General features: G+C 36.8%; 2 protein-coding genes across 3 annotated transcripts; both read right to left on the reverse strand.

Annotated features, from left to right (window-relative positions):
• Positions 1-1,927: 1,927 nt before the first annotated feature.
• On the reverse strand, positions 1,928-3,864 carry LOC132171108 (POLLEN-EXPRESSED TRANSCRIPTION FACTOR 2). The gene has a single exon (XM_059582334.2). The coding sequence runs from the start codon at positions 3,797-3,799 to the stop codon at positions 2,144-2,146; it is 1,656 nt and encodes a 551-aa protein (XP_059438317.2). The 5' UTR covers positions 3,800-3,864; the 3' UTR covers positions 1,928-2,143.
• An 8,734-nt stretch (positions 3,865-12,598) lies between these two features.
• On the reverse strand, positions 12,599-18,030 carry LOC132170521 (ketol-acid reductoisomerase, chloroplastic). 2 transcript variants are annotated; one of them, XM_059581525.2, is made up of 10 exons: positions 17,797-18,030; positions 17,192-17,284; positions 16,782-16,847; positions 16,495-16,635; positions 14,261-14,488; positions 14,017-14,134; positions 13,794-13,933; positions 13,528-13,695; positions 13,246-13,401; positions 12,599-13,132 (listed from the first exon to the last, which is right to left on the reverse strand). In XM_059581525.2, exons 1-10 carry the CDS (start codon positions 17,863-17,865, stop codon positions 12,764-12,766), a joined length of 1,548 nt encoding a protein of 515 aa, XP_059437508.2. In that variant the 5' UTR covers positions 17,866-18,030; the 3' UTR covers positions 12,599-12,763. The 2 variants fall into 2 exon arrangements, with proteins under 2 accessions (XP_059437508.2, XP_088368047.1); XM_088511921.1 differs by lacking the exon at positions 17,797-18,030.
• Positions 18,031-19,669: the final 1,639 nt, after the last annotated feature.

Genomic DNA, 19,669 nt, shown 5'->3' on the forward strand with positions numbered 1-19,669 from the left:
GTCTTCAACCCTACCTTTTTCAACCTTTGTTTGACCTAATTACAAAAACACCTGTGACAGACAAAAAAACGAATCACACCGACGTGAATCGTGCTCGACTCTCTTGAAAAATATTTGCCTCCATGATGGGGAGGGTGGGCAACCAAGATATCCAAATGAATTTACAATGGGTAAGGGGAACTTTTGGGAGGTGAGGGGGGCATTTGACCCCTTTCAACCCCCCTCCCACCGCCCCTGCCTACATCCACAAGGTAATGCTCAAATAACTACATTTTATTGTTATTCCTTGATAAAATTTACAATACATAAAGCTCCCATCTATATAGGAGAATGTATATGTGAGAATAATACAAATATGAAGATATATTAGACTTGAATACACTGGTTACCTAAAAGGTTGGAGATTACAATCAAATCTGAATCAATTATGATCAAATTTGAATACAATCAAATATCTAAATTCAAATCTCTTTAACATATGGTAACACACATCCATGCAACATTGGACAGGTGACAAGGCACACTAATGTTTGAACCATAGTCGACATTGCTGTCGCCTATGTAGCCTAAAGTGAATCTTGGTCCAATTCGTTGGTGATCTTCATATAGTTAGATCATGTTTGAGATTGTGTTTGAGAAATAAAACTTTCAAGTAAAAAACGTAAAGCTTCATTTTTAAGTTTTTGTCAAAAGTGCGTTTTGGCAATTTTTAAGTTTTTTGAACCCTAAAAAGCGCTTTCAATTTTATACCAAACGAGTACTTTTTTGTTTAAACGAACTTTGTGAATGCTAAACGCACATTAGACCCCTCAAACACATACCCAAACAAACCCTTAGTAGAAGATAACAATTAACAAGCCATCACGATTAGACTTCCATTGAATTCCAATGGAGGTCCTGCATTGCAATGCACCACCAATGGTTCTCGAAATGATTTCCTTGTTGCTTTCAATGGGCAGCTAGCTAGCATCAGCCAGAAGTGAAAATACTCCTCACTTACAATTTGGTGGTTAATACAATGCCGACCATCTTGGTTTCTCAAATCATATTTGTCTCATGCATGTAATCTATCAACATAAATTCACACGTAACCTCAGAGTAGCCATGTCCAGGACCAAAACACTTGTCTGGTTACTCGAAACTTCTTCAGGCATCATCAGCCATGGCAGAGAAGGAAGGAGCAATCATCACAAATGACCATCAAGAGGGGATGAAAATGGCAGTGTCTCCTTGAAGAATTCGAGCTTCCTCTGGGACTTCTCCCTCTTGCTGATGTGATAGAAGTTGGTTTTGTGAGGAGCACTGGGTACATGTGGATCCTTCAGAACAAGAAAGTCGAACACAATTTCCAAATCATCAGCAAGCTTGTGAGTTATGATGCTGCAATTAATGGTTATGTTGAGAAGAATCGGATCAAGAAGCTCAAGGGAGTCGAGGCCAAGGAGCTCATGCTGTGGCCTCCGGTTAGCGAGATAACTGTCGAGATAACTTATCCCGCCGACGCATTTGCTGCTGGAAAGTAGTAAATTTTAGGAGTATCTCCTTTGTAATCTCATTCTCAAAGTTTAAAAATTTTCAATTTAATGTATTAAATTTTTTTAAAAAATTACAATCTTAATCATCCGTTAAGATTTTCAGGGGTGGGGATTACACATTTTTTAAAGTTCAATAAGCTAAATTGAGAATTTTTGAACAAACAATGAAAGTTCAAAAGAGTTGTCAAAATATTGCAAAACCACGGAGAAATAAAACAAAAACCAAAAAAGAAACATGTAGATAGAATTAAAATTCACAAAAACAGGAAAAGAAAGAAGAGCCAGAATTACCTTGAATATGCTCTTTACCAGTCTGATTATATGGTAATTAGAATCTTTTTCTTTTGTTTTCTGTTGCACCTATTTATTAAAGTAAGTAAAAGAAGGCACCGGAACAGATTGGGATATATATATATAGGAAGAACAAGTGTATATCACCATTTATATGGCAAACTCCTAACAAAAATGATTGCAGAATGTACAAGAATTTACATAACATAAAATAAAAAAAATTCGGAATTTCTTCTTGCAGTAGATGCTTGAACAAAAGAGCTGCCGAAAAAATGTATTTGATCATGCAGTCACACAGGCAAGCAAGTACATTCCAACTATTTTGCCTTCCATGGCAGAACCTCTGGCAAAACTCCACTGTTAAACACATGCAAGTCGAGCAAGGTATTGTAATGCCCCTTCTCAATTTCCTCCTCTTTCACTTCATGGAGGAGGAGAGTTTCAATAATAAAATCTTCCCAATCAATATCATTAGCTTGTCTTCGATTTCTCTTCTTCTTGGCATGTACAGAATCAAAAGAGCAACTATCACCGCTCTCACCCAAATCGGTTCTTGATGGATGCATAACTCTATTAATCCGTGCTTTAGCAGCATTTATCTTTTCTCTCCTCCTCGTATAAACCCTACAACCAGTAACAAAAGATGGGGGCAGAGGATCCAATCCTACATCTTTCTCCAATATTTGCTTCAGTAAAAGCTTTTTGCTCAGGTCTGATTTCCCATTCCACCAATCCATACATGCATGATGCTTAAATCCTATCCTCTTCTTTCCACGAATCTCAGCACTCCCTTCTGTGGATTTTTTGTGACGCATCTTATCCAAAAATTCTTCGTACATCAAGGATAAGGATTCATGTGAGAGCTTCATCCTATCCGAATCATCATCATCATCCCCTGCTCTCACAATCCCACCATTTTGTTCAACCTCAAAACATTTAGAATCACCCTCCACACCATACCCATCAGTCCCGTACTCAATATCTTTCCTCAAACACTCGCTAACCACATCTCCCAAATCAACCCCAATAACGCCATCTACTTTCTTCCTCTTCTTGCTATCGGGCATCTCCATTGACTTCCTCTCCATATACTCAATCACAAATGGCGCACTCTTGACCACATTCTTGACTGTGACATCTTCACCCCAAGGCAAAACCCGAGCCACCTGCACCAGCTTCTCCAAAAACTCCCTATACCTCAACCTACTCGTCGAAACATTGGCGTGAACCTCCTTCGCCGCGTCCTCGATCCCCATATTCACCCCATTCAACTCCGCCACCAGAGCCAGCACTGCTGCCACCACCGGCATTGGCCTCCGCCCTGTCGTCAAGAACCACTTTACAGCACACTGTATCAAAAAAATCCCCTGTTTTCTCATTATCTCCAACGTATCAGACTCTACGCTCGAAAGGGTCGAGCTATTCCTCACCGCCCGTTTGAACGACCATACAATATCGAACTCAGGACACTTCTCCGGCCCTTTCAGATCCAAGAAATCGACTACACGCGCCACCATTCTACCTAACTCGTAGATATCGGAGCATATGACCGAGGCCACCTCGGCAATCGGCAACGGTTTGTTATCTTTTCGCATAACTACATAGGCGCAAGCGCCGATTAAGATTGGGAACCAATTGCCCTCTCCGAATTCCTTCTCGGTTATATTGGCGACCATGGTTTTAACGTGGTCGGCTTTTGGGGAATCGGACAAGCCTAGCCTACCGATGAGCTCGTCCATGAGTTTTTGGGCCCCGAAGACTTTCCTCTGTTTGTAAGTGTAAACAGTGCCCGTACCTGCGGTGCCGACGCGGACGAAGGTGCCCTCCGGACCGTTGATGCCGCCGAGCTGCGCGTCGTAGCCGTCGTAGTCCTGGATGAGCCCGCATGCCGAGCAGATCAGGTGACACCTCACGTCGTCACGCTCGAAGGAATTGCTACGGCAACCGGTGCAGCCCCGTGAGGCGCTCGTCATCGTGGGTCCGTGTTTGGTTTCCAAGAAAATTAGGGTTTTGCAAGAATCAAGATTGAGAGAAAAAAAGAGAGAGAGAGAGGAATTATATATCTTAAACTTAAAGCTATAAATAAGCACCGATTCTACAGGAATAGTGAGAATTTTGTTTGAAGAGAAAATGACGGTTTACTCCTTCTGGAATGCTAAGAGCTAAGAATTTATACGACCATTTTTGTCTTTTACATACGTTAATTACAGTTTTGGCCTCGTTGTCTTGTAAAGAGTAGAAATTTTTTTTTGAGTGTTTTTGGTCTTTTTCATTCATTTGGTCTACAGTTTATTTTCTTGTGCACCGCATTATTTACGCTTTTACCCTTGCTGATCTTTCCAGTTAACTGCTTTTTTGAGGGGCGTTTCAGTCATTTCGCACATACACAACTTCTTCTCCTTCGACGAAGTCCTTCCCGCACCGCACCAAATCTTTTCTTTGATTTGTTGTAAAAAATCCACCAAATCTTCGAAGAGATACAGAATGGACATACACATGTATCTGAAGAGAGAATCGAATGGATTTTCGCCAAAAATCCGGTGTCTGTTGTCGCTGAAGATAAAGGGGCAAAAATCAATTCCCCTCATCCTTTATATGTCTCTGAAGAGAGATCAGAGAAGCACGAAATCTCTCCACTATAAGGTTTATTTTTCTCTTAGATTTGGGTTATTCGTTATTCCTTCTCTTTTCGTTTGCTTTTCAGAATAATATGTGATGTTTCTTTCTTTAATTGCTGCTTTTGTTTTATATATATTTTTGCTTTGAAATGGTTCTTATCGCTGAGAGAAATGCAGGAATGTTGAATGGATTTCGGAATGAGAATGGCGGACGAGGTGGTTCCACTGGATACCTTTTTTCCGCATGTTTGGGATGAGTGAGAGGATCGCGCCTAAGAAGGGGATCAAGTACGAGTACAAAGAGGAGAACCGGAGGAACAAGAGTAAGCTGCTTCTCAAGATGAACCCGATTCACGAGAAGATCCCAGTTCTCATCCACAACGGGAAGCCGGTCTGTGAGTCCCTCATCATCGTTTAGGGTTAGAGTTAGGATTTGATGCTGAGCTGGCTGCTGTTGATTTGATGATAACAGTCTTGTTTATTGCTTCCTTGCAAAACCATCAACAAAAGCCATCTTCAAAGAAGAAGGAACATTTATCAACATAATACAGGATAAGGCATCTAAAGTTGCAAATTAAAACATACTTGAATAATTGATATGGTACTCTAATCATAATTTTTGGAATTTTAGAGTCAAGTAATGAAACAATGAGCAGAGAAATTGATGAAGTACTCATTCTAATATATTCATTCTAAAAGGAGGAGCATACCTTTATAGCCATCATTGAGACACAACCCAATTCCTCGAATTATTCAAGTATGTTTTAATTTGCAACTTTAGATGCCTTATCCTGTATTATGTTGATAAATGTTCCTTCTTCTTTGAAGATGGCTTTTGTTGATGGTTTTGCAAGGAAGTAGTTGAACTTGACGTCCTTTTTTATTTCCCTACAGATGATTTTCTCATTGTTTGTGGAAGTTCTGAAAGGTTATACTTTATTTTTCAAAATCATTATTGCTTTTCATTGTCAATGCTATTCAGCACTATATTGGTTAAATATTGCCTTAAAGGCTACTAAATTTATTTGATTCTATGGTAAACTGGTCCTCTCCCCGTTGCTGAAATATATATTGGAAAAGCAAGTTGAAGTGACAAGAGATTACAATTGGAGAAATTCATGAAGGAAAGTATGTTCATAGCTTAGAAAGTTATCGAAAATAGCGTCAATTGTAGTATTGTGTTGTTTGCTTGATCATTTGCTTGCAACCTATGTAATACTAAGTTTTAAAGGCTCTTCTCAAATAATTATCATCATTTTCATTGACAAATTCTTTTATATAGGTCACTTATCTTTTTTGTACGTCAAAAGCCAAGAAGCTAACATTTTCCTCCTTTGATAACCTGCTGGCTAATTCTGGCAAACCTGTACTGGTTGACTTTTATGCCACTTGTTTGTTTCTTCCCTACTTATGTTTATTTTTTCTCTTCCTATCTTTTTTTAGATTCTGCTAACAGCTATGATGTCTAACTATTTTTTAAGCCTATGTTATCACCTTAAGCCATAACGTGCGGGATCATCTTGTTGAAAAACTTTATAAGCATTTTATCGTAATTGTCTAGATTTATGTTTGTCTTGTAAGTAATCTTTCATTCGTGAAGCAAATTCGTATTGTTCACCTTATACTATTGAGAGGGGTGGGGCCTTTAGTTTAGGAATAATTCCATGTCCTTGGTAATCTCTAGAATAGCAAAATTGAGTAGGATAATATTTAAATTTAATCGGAAGAATGAGTAACCATAGGTATGGTTTGCATGTGGTCTTTGTCAATTCATGGATCCCATCCTCAACGAAGTCAATACTCAGCTAGAGGATAAGATATAGGTGGTGAAAATTGGAATTTGGATCCTCTCGAGTCCAAATGGACTGGACCTGATCCAGTCTTTGTCATTATGGGGGCAAAATTGTCCAAAAAAATATTTTGGACAATTTTGCCCCTAGTGTAAAGAGAACTGGCTCTCCTCCAGTCCATTTGGACTGGAGAGGATCCCGGTCCTGAAAATTGACACTAAGAAGAATCGTAGCATTGATGATAAATACAAAAATAGAAGCATTGCCTACATTCATCATATTTAAGGACAGAAAACCTTATGATTGAATTTGAATCTCTCTTGCTCTTGTGTGGAATCCAACTGTATGCCTCTAAATGTTTTTGCTTACGAAAGTAATCAATAAGCCCAATCTTAGACTTGTAGAAGGACCTCTGCCCTCTCTGACTTGTCTTGGATTGTACAAATTTTTTGGTTTTGACCTGTCTCATTTATGTTGAGTAACCGGTTTTCATGAGAGATTTTAATTGTGTAAATTGGATTTTTTTGGTCAACTATGAAGTCAGTTATAATCTCCCCTAAACTTTAAATTTGAGAAATCAACACCCTAGACAATGGGGTCTATTGCAGTATCTCTCTTCCTAAAGCTTCTTTAATATTCCCTATACTTAAACTTAAAATTCACATACTTACCACATTTCATGGTGTCACATGCTTATTTTTCTTTTATTTTCTGGTGCTCGTGGAGTAAGCATGTGAAAGTTAAAGTTAAATATAAGGGAAGTTAGGAATATTAACAATGGGAGGACATTAATCATATGTTTTAGGGGGTTGGTTGTTCAAATTTAAATGGGGGACATTGCAAATGACCCTATTGCGTAGGGTGGGAAAGTTCAATTTACCTTAATTTTCTTTGACTTTCTAGAGTCAGCTTTCATGTTTCTATTTTTAGAGAAAAATAGACATATACATTGCTTTTGTATAATCCACTCCAGACAAATCAAGGTCTGCTGGGCAAGGATTTTTTTATCCTGTGGCAATATGTCAATTTGTCAAGGCTCAAGAATATTAGTGTTTACCGTTTAGTTTAAGCCACTGGTAAAATAATCAGCACCATATAACTGAATACTACTCTCTCTCTCTCTCTCTCTCTCTCTCTCCTCCTATAGTAATATTGAATTTTTTTGTTGATGGCTCTTGCAGGTAGTGCTCCTATTATGTTGATCTACTGCAAATTAGTGTCTTAATATATATATATATATATATATATATATATATATATATATATATTGTTGTGTGTAGTTTTTTCCTTACTAATCCTTGTTTGAGGCATTCATTATATGCCAAATGGAATTTATGTAGGTTCAAAGATATATCAGGATACTAGCAAAGGCTCTTGCCAAACATTTTGGTGCTAGCTTGTTGATTGTTGTTTATCTTTTGTTGCCCGGTTTAAGCTTCTTTAATGTCTAAATCTTTTTTGCTTTCAAAGTAGAAATTTATCTTTATTTTCTAGGAATTTTATTACTATCTTCTAAGCTACAAATTTCTTCCAACACAACAATTGTGTTCATATTTTGGTTAACATAAGCTCTAGGTTGAACGGCAGATTTCCAATTTTGCAAGCATCTTAATACAAATTTGCTCAATTACTGTTTAGGCAGTACTTATAAAAAAAAAAAAAAAATTGTTATTTTGTCGGTGAATGATTGCTTGCTCAATGGCATCGCAGATATGGAAAGCACTGCAAAGCTTTTTTCTGAACACGAGTTCATTATCCAGCTAGGAGTTATGCTGCATGAAGTTCATGAAGGACTAGGTCATAGATTTAATATTACTTGTGTCATGAATAAATTTATGTTTTCACAATGAGGTTGGAAAGTGGTATTTTTTGGAGCTGCACTTGATATCAACAAATGTTGCATAAAGAAGACATAAATTTTTTCCATAGAGAGTATTAATTTGTCTTCCTATATTAGTAGATTAAGAACAAAACCATATGCTTGCTTTTGTAGTTAAAATATGTGCGCACCATTGAGATTAACTCTTTACATATAATTTTTTTTGTTGTACATTATATCTAATCACTTTTGTAATATTTTCCTATCACATCACTTATGTAAGAATTTAAATGTGCCTGTGTAAGGATTTAGATATTAAATTTGGCTAGAAATGATTTTTATATATGACATTGAGTTTTTAATGTTATATATTACATAGATATATTTTTTACTATCAAACGCAGGGAATCAAGCACGTGCCTTCCCACTAATTTGTGTATATATTGTTTTCCATTTTTTTTTTTTTTTTCGTTTTTATAGATGAGAGATGGTCGGTTTGAAATGTAAAACGCTGCGTTTCAGGGTGGTCAGTTAAACCTATTGGGCCTGGCCTTTTTTTATTTTTTTATTTTTTGCATTAAGCTGAACACTTCCGGAAATTGTGCTGCTCACTGATAGAGGAAACAGTACTTAAGTTCATTCGATTTATTTCATTTTCTCAAATCTATTTCTCTACATTAATTAGTGAGTTTTCAATTATCATTGAATTAAAATTTAATAAAAATTCATCACGTCCCCAAGGGGTAGCTCAATCGGTTGTGAATCACGCCTAACAAAGTAGAGGTCACTAGTTTGAATCTTTCTTTCTCTTCCCTTGTGTGGATATGTCAAAAAAATAAAAATAAAAATTCATCACAATAATGTGCAGCACACAAATCAAACATTCTTTGGCTTAGGGATGTCTTGGAAATCTACCAACTGAATCTTCCTTTTGGCATTATGAGATTGTTGGTACCTCTGATGTACCTTCCATTTGGTGGCTTTAAGCGTCAACTCTAATAACTCCAATGTAGCTTCCGTTTGGTGGCTTCAAGTTTCAACTTTAATAACTCCTCATCCATTTCAAGTTTTTCCAAACAACTCTGAATCATGCCATTGCCATTGGAAATTATGGGTACCAATTTCTCATCCTTGCCAATTTTTTTTTTTTTTTTAAAGAATTTTTTCCTTTGTTGTGGGCTGTATGCAATTTGATCTTGAAAACAAGCCATGGTTTCTCTTCAGCACCATTCATGCAACTTGAAGACATTGAGGATTGTTCAACAGGTTTGGTGGCAGAAAAAATCATAGCTGAAAACTTTTTGTTGTGTTTCTACGATCGGTTGCGTGAGGATTGGAAAATAGTAACTCCTTTTTCTTCTCAGTTCAAATAGCCAAACGCGTCGAATGGCCAGACCTGTTTCATGGCAACAACCACCATTCAGACGCATATACATGAACAAATGCTAGATGATAAAATTAACCATCAAAATATGACTACCCCTTGGAGAATCGCTGAAAAGTATGAATAAAAGAAAGTTAAAACTTTTGAGCAACCCAAAAAGAAAAGAAGGTTAAAACTTTTGAGTAACCCAGAAATAAAAGAAAGTTGAAACTTTTGAGTAACCCAGAAACCACCAGTTTTTCCCCTTTCTTTTCCCCTTGTGCTAATTGTAGTTTCTAGTAGTTTGGTTGTATTGAGTTAGATGCATGCTTTGATGGTGCATACTCTTGGTAGTGTGATGGACAGATTATTAGGACTGTTGAAAAGAAAATATAAAAATAGATGTGTTATTATGGTGATAATTCATACATGTATGCTTTTAAAGTTTTGCTATTCATGGCAACATGGTTTACTCTAAGCTTAATATATTTTCAAGGTCTAATATATTTTCAAGGTCCATGATGTATTATAATGAAGAAGCATTTGATGGATTACTATTTTATGTATCTATAGGATGGTTGAGATAAACACCATGAACATGAATGTGCGCTATATATTTTTCAATACCCTTTGATTTGGAGTAACAACTTATGTGTGATATTTAAATTAAACCTTTTTCGTTTTCTTTAGGCACATCATATTTACTCAATTTTATAGTCTTACTTTTAACAAAATTTTATGTATACTTGTTCAATAATCTAGACATAAATCTTTTTATAGGATAATATATGTATATTATTAAAATTATAATGGTAACAATTATAGTGATACATAATATAGGGAATGAAACACGTGCATTGCACGTGGGGCTGTTAAGTGAGCGAAGCGTCTCGCGAGCAAGCTCGGGCTCCGCTCGCATAAGCTCGGCTCGTGCTCGACTCGAATATTAAATGAAGCACTTCATGAACATAAATCCTAGCTCGAATATTAAACGCAAGCTCGGCTCGACTCGGCTAAGCTCGTGAACAGCTCGTATAAGCTCGAGTGTGTATATATATATATATATATATATATAAACTAAGTAATACATAATTAATTATAAATCTCATAATTATTAAAACCTTAAAATTGCATTTATATTTAAGCGTTAGAGAATGAAAAATTCTAGATCCTTCGTGATCGAAGAGAGAGAAAGCAATCATTAAAAAGACCTCGATTCAATTAGAGCATATCCAAACGAAAGGAAGAAGAATCAAGCAGAAACTATTGAGGGAGATTGCGAAAGGCATAAACTATTGAAGAACCAAACAAACCCAAACACTATCACTACCTGTCTGGTGAGTGAGAGTGAGAGAGTGGGAAATGAGAGTTTAAGTGGAAGATCCGTTGTGACTGGTGAGGCGGATTGAGAGAGAAACGTTAAAAAAATATTTTTTTGTAGGGGATGTTGTCCCAATGCAGTTTGAATGCAACATGTTAACTTGTCCCACATTGTTAAGAAAACATCAATCTCCAAGTTTGCTTATCTATAAAATGATGCATATCCTCTCTCTTTGAAACCAAATGCCTTACTGTATTGACTCAGGCTCCATACTCGACTAGTCGGGCTAAGCAAATGCTCATATGCAAATTAACTTCTTAAGCCGTTTTAAGAGTACTTGAAGTTAAAAAAAAATTTAAAAACAAAAACATTAAATATAAGAGCCAGCTCGCGAGCTGGCTCGGCTCGACTTATTATTAGCTCGAACTCGATTTTTTTGGCTCGCCCTTAAGCTCGACTCAAGCTCGAGCTCGAGTAAAATTTAAACGAGCCAAGCCTGAACAAGGGAAGCTCGCTCAAGCTCGCTCGTTTACACCCCTAAATTTTGCACGTGCCATCTCAACTAGTATATATATATATATATATATATATATATATATATGCTTTTTTTTTTTTTTTTCTTTTTTCTTTTTTTAATTTCACATATAATTAGTGGTAACCTCTGAGTTGCCACTAATGAGATAAATAGCGGCAACTCTATGTTGCCGCTAATGACAGACGAATAGTGGCAACTCTAGGTCATCGGTAATGATGGAGAAATAGCAGCAATTGTATGTTACCATTAATGATGGAGGAATAGCAGAAACTATATGTTGCCGCTAATGATAGAGGAATAGCGGCAACTCCTTGTGGCCGCTATTAGCGGCGACCTAGAGTGGCCGCTAATGAGTTGTCATTAGCGGCCACCTTGAAAGCCGCTGGTATTTAACTTTACCGTCGGCTTACTACCAACCACCAAATAGCGGTCGCGTGTTGCCGGTATTTGTAAATAGCGACAACTTTGGGTCGCCGCTAATGACCATAATTTTTGTAGTGAATAAAACAAAAAATAAAGGGAAAACTTCGCTTAACCCTATGAACTTTCGTGTTTTTTGTAAACACTCTCAACGTTCAAAATCTCACTTTGAGGTATCAAACTTTCGTTTCGTTGCAAATACCTCATACCGTTAGATATTGTAGTTAAATCAAACGGTGAAATAAATAAAAGATTTTTATACCCCTAAAATTTTTAAAAATTTCAAAATGTACTTTTATTTAAAAATAAAAATTATTATTATAATTTTTTTAAAAAAGTGACCCATCGCAGGTCACTTGGGTCACCAAGACCATGGCAGTCCCACAATCTTTGTTTGTTTGTTTGTTTTTTTTTTTTTTTTTCCAATTTTTAAGTATGACCCATGGGTCACAATATGGGTGGGTTAGATTCATCGGTGAAACCCACGGGTCAAAAGTTTTTTTTTTCAATAATTATTTTTTAATAAAAACTAAGGGTATTTAAAAAATTTTACACCCCTCCATTAGAATTTAACAAAAAATTCCTGGAGAAAGGGGAAGGAAATCAAAGTTGGTTACACCAAAGTGAAAGATTTTGAATGTTGGAGGGGTGTTTGCAAAAAGCGCGAAAGTTCATGGGGGATAAGTGAAATTTCCCCAAAAATAAAATAAAAAACAAAGTACAGGGGTGGCTGGACCACCACCTTGAGGTTGTCAGCCACTCCCCTAGCCAATCAGGGTTTAATTATTTGGAGGTGGTTGGCCACCCTAAGAGAGTGGTTGGGTAGTGGACCACCTCCAAACCCCCGAGGTGGTCGCCACTGCCACATTATGACCACAAAGACTCGAAGAGTAATATAATTCCAAGTAAACAGGAAGAAAATGGAAATCGACCAAAATAAAAGGTCATGTCATCCTCATGCTTGCAAGACTTGATAAGAACAATGACTCAGAATTGTTGTAACAACGAGATAAGCTTTCATTCTGCTAGACCTCAGAAAATCCATTCCAGGAAGCTAAATCTCCTCACCTTTTAACTGCTAGACTGGCGCAATTCTGGGCGAACAAAATCTGCATCCGGGGGCACTGAAATATCGACGGTTGGTCTTAATTGTGCACAAACTTCAATAGCTCCATGAACAGGATCAGACAGGAAGTTGCTAATAAGGTCCTGGTTGATGGGAGTGCCATCATCCACCGACACCATAGCCTGTTGGGTAAGAACGTAGTCGAAACGTGGCGCCCACTTCCTTGCTCCTAACCGAGCAGTCGTAGAACAGTTATCAACCATGAAAGAGACTCCTCTAGCATGCATGAAAGGGTTCAAAGAATCAACCGCTTCTATCACACTCTCATTAATGATTTCCGAATAAGAGTGCCCCTTCTTCCGCAAGACCTCAATCTGGATTTTGAATTCAGAAGTTACAAGAGAAATAGAAAATTGTGAAAACAACTCATATGGCTTTGACATATCGACTAACATTTCAAACAACATTTAACAGATTGATCTATTACCTGAGCCATCATCAGTGCCACAAAAACGCCAGCAGTGAAAGGGCATAATGGGCCTAAGTCACCTTTGGGCCGTGTTGCTCGAACACGCTCACCAACTTTCCACATCCGTGTTTGATCTATCTTACCCATTGGGAAAGCTGGTAAGCCCTCTTTTTCCTGTTAAATTTGTCATAGTCACCCAGAAACCAATGTTTTATCAACAACTAAACTTAATAGAAGTTATCAGAATTGGAAATGTTGTACTAAGAAACCATAGAAATCACAATTAAGGTATATACGTACATAAAATCGACGTCCTGCCAAAACAACACTTCGAATCTCACTACCAGTAGCAACATCTTCATAACACTCATACAAGATGTCCATACAAGGATAATATGAGGCACTATATGCAGCCTGAAAATCCTTTTTGCCATCTTCTGACAAAGAGTTGTAGACAGCCAACATACCCTATTTAACAGACAGGAGATCAGAATAAATACATACTCCCAATAGAACAGAGGAGAGACTGAAAGATTGAACAAGAGGAATTCAAAGACAATTGCAACCTTTGTCGAGATGGTCTTTGAAACTATTCCTGTTATGCACTCAACAGTATTCTTGTAGGCCAGATCTTCACTCAATCCATTCTCGGTGTATCTCCTAAATAAGGATTCAACAACTCCATGAACGGCACCAAGCAAAATGCCTACACACCAGAAATTCAATAATGAGATTCAGAAAAATCTTAAAGCAAATGATAGACATAGCCGAAAAAGATTACACACTCACCTCGCTCTCCGAAAATGTCACTCCTATACTCCTGCTCTAATGTGGTGGCAAATGTAAAAGGAGAACCAAGAGCAACTGACCATCCCAATGCAACATCTGTAGCTCTACCATCAACATCCTGTTCAAGGACTAGCATTCAATTACTTAGTAGGTCAAAGATTAATCAATTCATCGTCAAACTACCCATGCAAGCTGATTAAAGCAGAACACAAAGGGAGAGAGGAAGCAAGCAAGACGGAGAGACCTGATGTACAGCGAAGCTAGAATTAATTCCAGCACCATTTATCTCTTTTCCCTGAACATAAAGTCTCCTTACAGAAGGCCCCATCCCCTTGGGGCAAACAGCAATTACACTAATGTTCTTTGGAAAATCAAACCCTAGGGATTGCAAATGTCCAAGAAGGAAACCGTGGGAAAGTCCAAGGATGCTGTTTGGTTTCATGTGGGAGAAGATTTCCTCATAATTGTCTGCCTGCAGCATAAAGGATTCAAATCAGAACCATGAGAAAGAACCAAAAATGCATAGATATAGAGCATTAAAAAGAAACATGCACGTGCATCATGAGTAACAAATGATTAAGTCATTAGATGATGTTAGAATCGATTAAAAATCACGCTCCAATTGGTGCTTGAAAACAGGCTTTGGAAGAAGCTTAAGGAGGTGAATCCTAAATAGTGGTAGAGGCAAGTGACAGCAGTTGATGGCATGGGCATATTTTTCTTTTTTGCATTTCCTTCTCTAAATCTGAGTAATGTTAAGATATCCGATTATCACATGAAAATGTGCTTTGAACCCCGGAAACCAGTAGCAAATCAAAGAGGCATTGGCACCAAGGTAAGTGGCATCTTCAGAATGTAGCAAAAGATTATCAAAGTGTTTAAAATTTCAAGTAGCAGTTCCATTTTGCAGTGAAATGTGCATTACCTCTCTTAAGGTGCAGGAATGTTACCTTAAATATTTTTTTCTCTAATATTTGCAGTTGTTTCTCAATAAAATACCTAATTTGTGCTTGAAAACACGCTCCAATTGGTGCTTGAAAACAGGCTTTGAAAGAAGCTTAAGGAGGTGAATCCTAAATAGTGGTAGAGGCAAGTGACAGCAGTTGATGGCATGGGCATATTTTTCTTTTTTGAATTTCCTTCTCTAAATCTGAGTAATGTTAAGATATCCGATTATCACATGAAAATGTGCTTTGAACCCCAGAAAACGGTAGCAAATCAAAGAGGCATTGGCACCAAGGTACGTGGCGTCTTCAGAATGTAGCAAAAGATTATCAAAGTGTTTAAAATTTCAAGTAGCAGTTCCATTTTGCAGTGAAATGTGCATTACCTCTCTTAAGGTGCAGGAATGTCACCTTAAATATTTTTTTCTCGAATATTTGCAGTTGTTTCTCAATAAAATACCTAATTTGGGGGACTTTATCTATTTCACTAGCTTCTAATTTGGGGACTTGGTCAGCTAGGAGAAGAAATACTAACACATCATAAAAACGCTTTGCAAGGTCACTGATTTATTTGAAGAGGATTCTGTGGTTTCGACAGTAAGAATGAGGTCTTCACATGAAGTTTTTCTTTACCCTAGTGACCAACATATGAAAGATAGCAATCTAAAGTACTTGACTAGTGGAAAATGGCCAATAACAACCATGCATTTCAAGTGAAAAAGAGTCTGGAAATGATAGATCATCTAATTTTCCATCGCAAGGTGACTTTTGATCCCACCACAGGTGTTTACATGGAAAAATACCCGGATCTTAAGCTTTTAGGTGGTTTCTGAATAGGTCTCAAATTCTTGGTATTAAGAGCTTGACCAATCATTCTCGGTCATCTTCAGGTGTTTGGAAGAGTATAATAAGAGTAAAAGAAGCAAGCTCCCTGTAGTTGAGTTGAGAAACATGATAGATCATCCAATTTCCCATTGCAAGGTGACTTTTGATCCCACCACAGGTGTTTACATGGAAAAATACCCAGATCTTAAGCTTTTAGGTGGTTTCTGAATAGGTCTCAACTTCTTGGTATTAAGAGCTTGACCAATCATTCTCGGTCATCTTCAGGTGTTTGGAAGAGTATAATAAGAGTTAAAGATGCAAGCCCCTGTAGTTAAGTTGAAAAACATGATCAAGAGATCCAGGCATTCTTGAGTCAATTTAGGGTAACTTCTTTTGACACGCATCTTTTTTTGCTCTTGAATTTTTATGTTGCATATGTTTTGTGGAAATGAGCTCGTTGCATAACAAAAGAAGCAACGGGGAAAACTAAAATAAAACAGAGGTCTCTAAACAAGTACATCAATGAGCGCTATTTGGAAAGTCACTAGTGTTACCACCATGATTACTACTATAATTGTTATGACTAAGCTGTACCGCTATAACCATCACAATTTGTTTAGTATCTGGTGCATCTCTTCAAGTAGTAGTAAGATTGATTAACAAGTCTTACGCAGGTCTAAAAGTGCAAACTTTCACAGAACCTACCAACCTGTGCTGCATCAGAGATCAGTAACAACACAAGATCGCTGCCTGCAATAGTTCCCCATATATCACCCAGAGTTCCATTCTCCTCGGTGAATCCTGCAGCACGAGCTTCTGCAAATGACCGAGAGCCCTTCCTCAGTCCAATCTGCATTACCAAAAGCAACCATTATAAATATTCAGAATTAAGTGAAAGAACAAAACTTAAGGACGCAAATCATCAGTAAATAACGTGAAACGGCAACTACTTTAAAAGATGAGGCTCTAGCAATGAATAACGAAAAAGGAAGTCACCTTCACTACAATATCAGATTTTGCCTCGGCAAGGGAGTCCCTCAAGTTCTGGGCTTGGGCTGGCCCCTTTGAAGATGATATGAATGACATTAGTAGAAGAAAATTTAAAGCAAAAATACAGAGATAAGAACAATTGCTCGACCATTTTCAAATTATGCATTTTATAAAAATGAAAAGCGCAAGGAAAAGCAATGCTGAGATTATTTCCAGTCATGCAAACAATTGTGAGATAAAGTAGAAACTATGAGTATCTACAGTTGACACTCCAGAAAAAGAATTATGCCAAAACGCCATCAAAATGAATAAATAAAACATGTAAGGTTATAAGCACTCAGGGAGTAATTCCAAAAAACAATTAGATAGAAATTCAATTCATATAAAAATATAGCAAAAAGTGATGATGATAAAACCTGGGAACCCCAGCCAATTACTCCAATCTGCTTGATCCCCTTGAATGCATCTGGCAACAGATGAAACAAATCCCGCCCCCCTCTTACAATATACTGCGAATAAATAACATAAATTAAAAGAAAATTAGCAGAAAATAACAGGACCTAACAAAACGATTCAAAAACAGAAATATGCTCCATTTGGTGCATATTTAATGTAGATAAAATAGATAAAAGGAAAATGAAATATTGTATACGGTATACCTGAAGCCTTAAGCCTCTGCTTGTTTACGAGAAAACTGATCAGGTGAAATAAATGGAAGTTGAATCTATGTTTGGTTGCCCAGAAAGTTTAACTTAGGCGAAAAATGTTAAAAGAAATCAAAATTTTGACCCAGTTGTTGATTCGGCTTAATTGAGCAGTGATTTTACGTTTTGGCTCCCAACGTGGCCGAAATATAAAAGGAATACAAAAAACAGAATTTATTTTCTATCTTTTGGTTACATTTTCTAAGGAACCAAACCGAAACATAGGGTTTAAATCTTGTTATAAATTTTATGATGAATTACTAATGGGAGAATAAGCTAGACTAAGCAAATGGATGTCTTAGTTTCAAAAGATCTACCTCGTCGTGGCCAGCCAGAGAGATCTTCTCCTTCCTGAAAACCGAGGAATCGAAGTTAAGCGACGTCATGGGAGAGCGATGAGCGTCCTCTTGACGAGGCCTTGTTGATCGGGACCCGATAAATGAGGGGCCTTAGATTCGGTGAAGAGGACGATATAAACCCCAGACTGAATCCCACGGTTTAAGCTTCACACAATGATGGTGGCAAACAAGGTGAAGGCGAAGGAAGTGATAGTATAAAAGAAGTGGCCGCTATTGATGAGTACTGAAGGAAAGCGACGAGTGTCCGTTGGTGGGGTACACACAGACAGATGTTAACCGTAGAGAAATACACATCCCAAAGGGTCTTAAATCATGTCTTACGGTATCATGAATCATGTGTTACCGTCTCATAAGTTGGTGACATACTTCTCAAAATAATAAATTTTATGAGATGATGATACTGACACATTATTTGAAAAATAAATTTAGGATATGTAGCACCTCTAGTTAGCATAGAAAAGTGAGCAGTGGAACTGTGAAGTATTGTTGGCCGGAGTTGTTAAGGACAACGGTTGTCAATCTTGTTTGCGCCGTGCACACGTGGTCGGCTACAATTTTTTTGTTTTTATGTAAAATAGATTGATGGTTCCATTTTAAATTTTTTATATTTTTAATTAGCGTAATTTTTTTTTTTATTTGTTCACATAAGAAAAAGAGGAAAAGGATTAATATTATTCATCATCTTTTTATTTATTTTTATTTGAATAAATAATGATTAAAATTTAATATTTTTTTTTCCTTAAAGAAATGATCATTCCTAATATCAAGCCTGTCCTAAATATGTACTTTTGTTGAAAAAAAAAAAAAAAACTCGAAATCGAATAAGTTTGTTTGAATGGAAAAGATTATCTTAACAAACAAAAGAATCAATCATTTATTATTAAAAGAAGAACAAGTCGAATATGAAGATTAATTGTGGCAGTTTCTGTTCGGATGTCCAAAAGGTCATTTGAATTTTTTTTTTTTTTTTTTGGCAGCAACACTTGCCTCTGTATTACTGCTGGTTTAATTGATTATTATTTCAAGAGGAAGGCCAAAAAATAATTAATAATAGCATTTATTTGGGTTTTGTAGCCAGTTTCACATTTATATTGTTCCATTTGTTCATATAATTTTACGCAATCTCGCCCCTAGCTAATTAAGCTTGCGGTTTTCCTTGGTCACTTTTTAATTTTTCTTTTGCAATCTTGCCCAAAACTTTAGAAGAAATTTCTCAGGCTCATAGAGAAATCAACAAGACTAAGAACTAAAATCTAAACAAATTGTCCAAAAGGAGTAACTCAATTGGCTGTAGACCACGCTTCATGAAGTGGAAGTCACTAGTTCGAATCTTCCCCTCTCCCCCCTCCTCTCATTCTCTTGTGTGGATATGTAAAAAAAAAACAAAAAATCAAAACAAATTATTTAGTTGTCGCTGAATTAACCAAATTCAAACTTTCCAATGATTCCATATTGGACTAACTCGGTTGATTAATACGTGATTAAAGCTTGCATGGATGGCAACGGAAAGATTTTGTAAGTGCATGCTTTAGGCTTGAATACCTAAACACACGTATGATGTTCAATATATATATAGTATTTCTCTATATATAGTATTTTTTTGGGCAGCAACACTTGCCTCTGTATTACTATTTACTACTGGTTTAATATTATTATTTCAAGAGGAAGGCCAAAAAATAATTAATAATAGCATTTAATTGGGATTTGTAGCCAGTTTCATATTTATATTGTTCCATTTGTTCATATAATTTTACGCAATCTCGCCCCCAGCTAATTAAGCTTGCAGTTTTCCTTGGTCACTTTTTAATTTTTCTTTTGCAATCTTGCCCAA

The sequence above is a fragment of the Corylus avellana genome, chromosome 1 (genome assembly GCF_965113065.1).
Source record: "Corylus avellana chromosome 1, dhCorAvel1.hap1.2, whole genome shotgun sequence".
NCBI classification, from domain to species: Eukaryota; Viridiplantae; Streptophyta; class Magnoliopsida; order Fagales; family Betulaceae; genus Corylus; species Corylus avellana.